Source organism: Oratosquilla oratoria, chromosome 11 (assembly GCF_046742065.1).
Source record: "Oratosquilla oratoria isolate Oo_2021 chromosome 11, ASM4674206v1, whole genome shotgun sequence".
In the NCBI taxonomy this organism is placed as follows: domain Eukaryota; kingdom Metazoa; phylum Arthropoda; class Malacostraca; order Stomatopoda; family Squillidae; genus Oratosquilla; species Oratosquilla oratoria.
The window spans coordinates 45,747,676-45,752,675 of record NC_134787.1 but is presented as its reverse complement, the minus strand read 5'-3'; the positions used below and the strand labels follow the sequence as shown (position 1 = coordinate 45,752,675).

Genomic DNA, 5,000 nt, shown 5'->3' with positions numbered 1-5,000 from the left:
ATCATGGTTGTTCAATGAGTACATGGGTAGTATAGTGTGGGAAGTAAATAGGAGGGTGGTGGGCAAGGTTTTAGAGCTGAAGCTTGTAGCTGAGTCGGGGAATAGACTGAGGCAGTTGGTGGTGGAGTTTGGGAGGGTATATAAGAGAAGAAAGCTGAAAGTAAATGTGAGCAGAAGTAAAGTGAAGAAATATATAAGGAGAAAAGGTGGCATTAAGCTGGAGGTGAGTTTAAAAGGAAAGAGGTTGGAGGAAGTAGAGAAATGTAAGTATTTGGGGTCTCATACAGTGAATGGTGTAGGAGTGAAGGTGGAGATGAATTATAGAATATAGGAAGGCTGTAAATGTTTAGGAGGAATGAAAAGTGCAATACACACAAAGAGAAGAGTTTTGAGCGATTATGCCCACGGAAGTGCACAGAGCAAGGACTTGGAATTTGAAGGCCGGAGGAGAAAAGAAATGAAATGTGTTTAAGATGAGGTGTTAAAAAGTATTGAAGGGGTTTCGAGGATGAGTTGGTTGAGGAATGTGGATGTAAGGCAGAGAGCGTGGGCGGAAAGAGCTGATAGATAGAGATGATCAAAGAATACTTTGATGGTTTAGGGCAAATGGAAGGAATTAATGAAGAAAGACTAGAAAAAAGTGTGAAACGCGGAGGTGGTTAAAGTGAACTTGAAGGGAAGACCTAGAATAAGGTAGATGGATGGGGTGAAAGGGACTCTGTGAAAGGAAAGGGCGAGGGATGGAGGGTGAGTGGAGGGTGGTGGATCTTAATGGATAAAAAAAAATTACTTGGGTCGAAGGGGCGTCTCCATCATTGCTCTGTAATTTTTCGAGTGGATGAGGTGGGGGAGGGTCTCCATGTAATGGAGCTGTGGGTAAATCAGCTTCAGCTGTCGCGCTCTGCTGTTTACACTTCTACTGTTTGAATAAATCCTGCGGTTGGTCGCTTGGACGTATGCTGACATATCTAATCTAGTAGGGAGTGTTGGAGAGGAGCGTGTAGAAAGGGGAGAGCGCAGTTTTTGCTGCATCTGTTGGTGAAATTCAGGCCGGATCTCTTTATCAACTTGTATTTTAAAAGCTGGAGTCCCTTTTCATCTTTGGGTTTCACAAAAATGTCGTCAATGTAACGAAAGCATGTGTCGTAACACGATCGAGTAAGATTAGTGGCCAATTTCGCATTCTGATTGTAGATCAACTAATCTTTCTTTTTCCAACAGCGTCCGAAGAAAGCAGGTTTGACGAAGTGCGCATGAGGGAGAATCCTCTTTCTGGACCATATACTCAATGTACCTCACTCTCAAATAGCATGCAGCCCGTTCCTGAATATGTCGCCACGTACCCATTAGGACACATTTTTTCCCCTATTATGGGCACACCACTTATTTTATTTCTTTTCATTTTGGGTCCAACCATTGCCCTTTTGCTAGCACCCAAATATGTTGACTGTTATTCTTACTCTCTATCTTTTACCCAGATGACGAAAAGGATTCTGATAATGATCAAGTCTTGAATGAACTGGAGAACATCGACGATGAATGCGATGCTCATGGGATCTCCTTTGTCAAAATTTCGAACGAAGAAGAGGCGAGCGAGTATGGTATCGAAGATCTTCCGACCCTCGTCTACTTCGAGAAGAGTATCCCGTCACTTTACACAGGTATCAATCAACCACTTTCCTTTAAGCCTCATTTACACGGGGGAAGTTGAGAGGCAAGTCAAGCGTGTAAGTTACTCGATACAATTTACTTGCCGCTTGTAAACGTCTGCCCAATTTTCTTAGTCAAACAGATGTTTACACACGGCAAGCAACTTGTAGCAAATAACATGCATACTTGACTTGCCTTTCAACTTGCCCTGTGTAAATGAGGTTTTAGTGTGTAAATGTGTGTACGTACAGAAATGATACATTCCATGGTATTTTCACTCAGGATATTAACCTGTTATTTTTCTTTGTCATGGAGGTAATCTGCTGATGGAGGACGATGTTCTGGACTGGCTCGTGAAGCAGGCCGAAGGCGATGATATCGAGGATGTTACCGATGAGATGCTGGATCGCCTCATTGACCGCTCGGAACATCTGGCCGTGCTCTTTTGTAAGTAGCAGCATGATGATGATGTACTGTAGTGCATCATTTAAGCCTAAGGCCACAAGTGCTCCCTCTCTCTCCCTTCCTCTCTCCCTCCCTCCCTCTCTCTCTCTCTCTCTCTCTCTCTCTCTCTCTCTCTCTCTCTCTCTCTCTCTCTCTCTCTCTCTCCCTCTCTCTCTCTCTCTCACTCTCACTCTCTCTCTCTCTCTCTCTCTCTCTCTCTCTCTCTCTCTCTCTCTCTCTCTCTCTCTCTCTCTCTCTCTCTCTCTCTCTCTCTCTCTCTCTCGCTCATTGCATCGTGTTCCTGTCGCGGATTGGTCGCGAAGGTATGTTATGAAAGTCCCGAAGAATTGCGATGGAGCCACCATCCATCCTTCCTTCTTTCCTTCCTGTCAGCAGTAGAAGGAGATGGATAACCGTTGGTCCTGCGACACGGAGGATGTCATCGAGAGCCATCTTGTTGCCGCCCTAACCTTCATGAGGAGGTGCAAACCCCAAGGGCAGGCACTCGGTCTCCGAACTGGTCCCAAGATATCTCTTTCAACTTTGACGGTATTCCCCCCCACACCTTATCAAACAAAGAGACGACAATTAGTGACTACTCTCCCACCGCTTCAAATGATGATGATGATGATGATGATGATGATGATGATGATGATGATGATGATGATGATGATGATGATGATGATGATGATGATGATGATGATGATGATGATGATGATGATGGGGAGGAGGAGGAGGATGACGACGATGACGACGACGACGACGATGTTGATGACGATTAGGACGACAACGATGATGACGATGACGACGACGACGACGATAATGATAATAGGATGGATAGAGGAAGAATGAGTCTCGAAGTTATCTCGACTTGTTGCCATTAGGTGCAAGAAAGATGAGGGGAGGGAGTGATAAGAAAGGTGGTGGAGGGAGGTGGTCAGATGTGAATGAGAACAATATCTAGGGTAGCAGACACTATAGTAGAATTATATACATAAGAACATAAGAAAACGGGAGACTGCAAGGGACCATAAGTCCTACACTAGGCAGTTCCATGCCCCAATACCACTTGTCATCTCTATCCATAAAGTTATCTAATCTTTTCTTAAAACAACAAATTGTTTGAGCACTCACAGCATATAAATATGTTCTATTCGTTAACTTCTCCGTTGATAAACCAGTTCTTTTCTTTTTCGTTTTTAAACTTAAAATTGTCCAATTTGAATCCATTACTACGAGTCCTGCTATGGTGTCTTGATATGATGACCTTGCCTGCATCTCCCTTGTTATAGACCTTGACCCATTTGATTACCTTTATTAGATCATCCCACATTTTTCGTCTTCCTAGAGAGTTTAAATTAAGGTGCCCAAGTCTGTCTTCGTATGATAAATTTCTAAGTCCTAGCATAATTTTGGTCATTCTCCTTTTTGTATTGATTCAAGTGAATTAATATCCATTCTGTAGGAAAGAGACCAAAGCTGTAACGGATAGCCAAGGATAGGCCGATTTCCAGATAGAATTTAATGATTACCTCTGCGTTTTCGTTTATAACCGTCCCAGCAACAAGTCCTAATGCCCTGTTAGCCCTATTTCTGGCCCTAATCCACTGTTTCCTGAATTTAAAGTCAGGACTTACTAACCCTCCTAAGTCCTTTTCATACTCTGTTTCTCTAATATGGTGTTATCTAAGCTATACCTGTTTGCTGGGTTATTTAACCCTACGTTTAATAATACACTGCATGGAAATTGGTATGTTATAACACATTTGTAAATGTTCACTATAAACCCACTATCGGAGAAATAATAACGGAAGTACAGGGAAACTGTATATTTCGACTACTATCTGTAGTCCTCTTCAGCAGAATGCTTACAAGAAGTTAAGGTACAAGTATTAACTTCTTGTAGGCATTCTGCTGAAGAGGACTACAGATAGTAGTCGAAATATACAGTTTCCCTGTACTTCCGTTATTATTTCTCCGATAGTTGGTTTATAGTGAACAATACACTGCATCTTGAGGTATTGAAGTCCATTTACCATTTCTTCGACCATGCAAACAATCTACTGAGATCCTCCTGCAGTACCCCCAGCATCTTCCTCCGATCTAATATGGCATCCTATTTTAATGTCATCTGCAAATATACTAACGTTACTATTAACCCCATTGTCCAAGTCGTTTATATACATAATGAACAATAAGGGATCCAGGACTGAGCATTGAGGGGCTCCACCGGTAACACTACTATGTGGGCCGAGTTTGGGGCCGACCAGGGTAGGTTACATGCAGGTAGTGTCAACGGAGATGTGCAATATTATAAGGAAATTGGTAAAGAATGAAGTTAGTAGCTATAACAAGTCCGTTTATCAATTCTTCACTTAGATTATAGATCCATTATACACGAACCACGAGAGCAGTTCATCTGGGTACTCGCCACCACTGGAAACCTATATATATTTTTTAATGATCACAGTTTTCATTGTTTGAGCCTTTCAGCATCATTATTCTAATCCTTTTACAGACGACCGCCACCAAAAAAAGAGCAAGAAGGTTTTGGCTGAATTAGAAAACATCGACGACGAATGCGACGCACAGAACATCCTATTCGTTAAGATAGACGACGAGGCCGAGGCCAAAGAATACGGCATTGAAGAAATTCCCACACTTGTCTACTTCGAGAGCGAAATCCCATACCTCTATGAAGGTAAATCTTCTCATCTTCCATGAAGTTAGTTGTGCAAATAGAATCTGTTCTTTCTTCAAAATTAAATTGTTAAATATCACACGTAAGGGCCTTTACTTGTGTCACCAATTTGGAGTTCAGGAGACCACTACATATAGATACACACACACACACACACACACACACACACACACACACACACACACACACACGCACGCACGCATAT

General features: G+C 42.4%; 1 protein-coding gene across 7 annotated transcripts in view; it reads left to right on the top strand.

Annotated features, from left to right (window-relative positions):
• Positions 1-5,000, top strand: part of hlk (hulk) — a 267,521-nt gene that overhangs the window by 57,324 nt on the left and 205,197 nt on the right. For all 7 annotated transcript variants that reach the window (XM_076192757.1, XM_076192762.1, XM_076192761.1 and 4 more), the window contains 3 exons: positions 1,479-1,661; positions 1,966-2,097; positions 4,613-4,795. In XM_076192757.1, the coding sequence (XP_076048872.1) occupies positions 1,479-1,661; positions 1,966-2,097; positions 4,613-4,795 (498 nt within the window). The remainder of the gene's footprint in view (positions 1-1,478; positions 1,662-1,965; positions 2,098-4,612; positions 4,796-5,000) is intronic.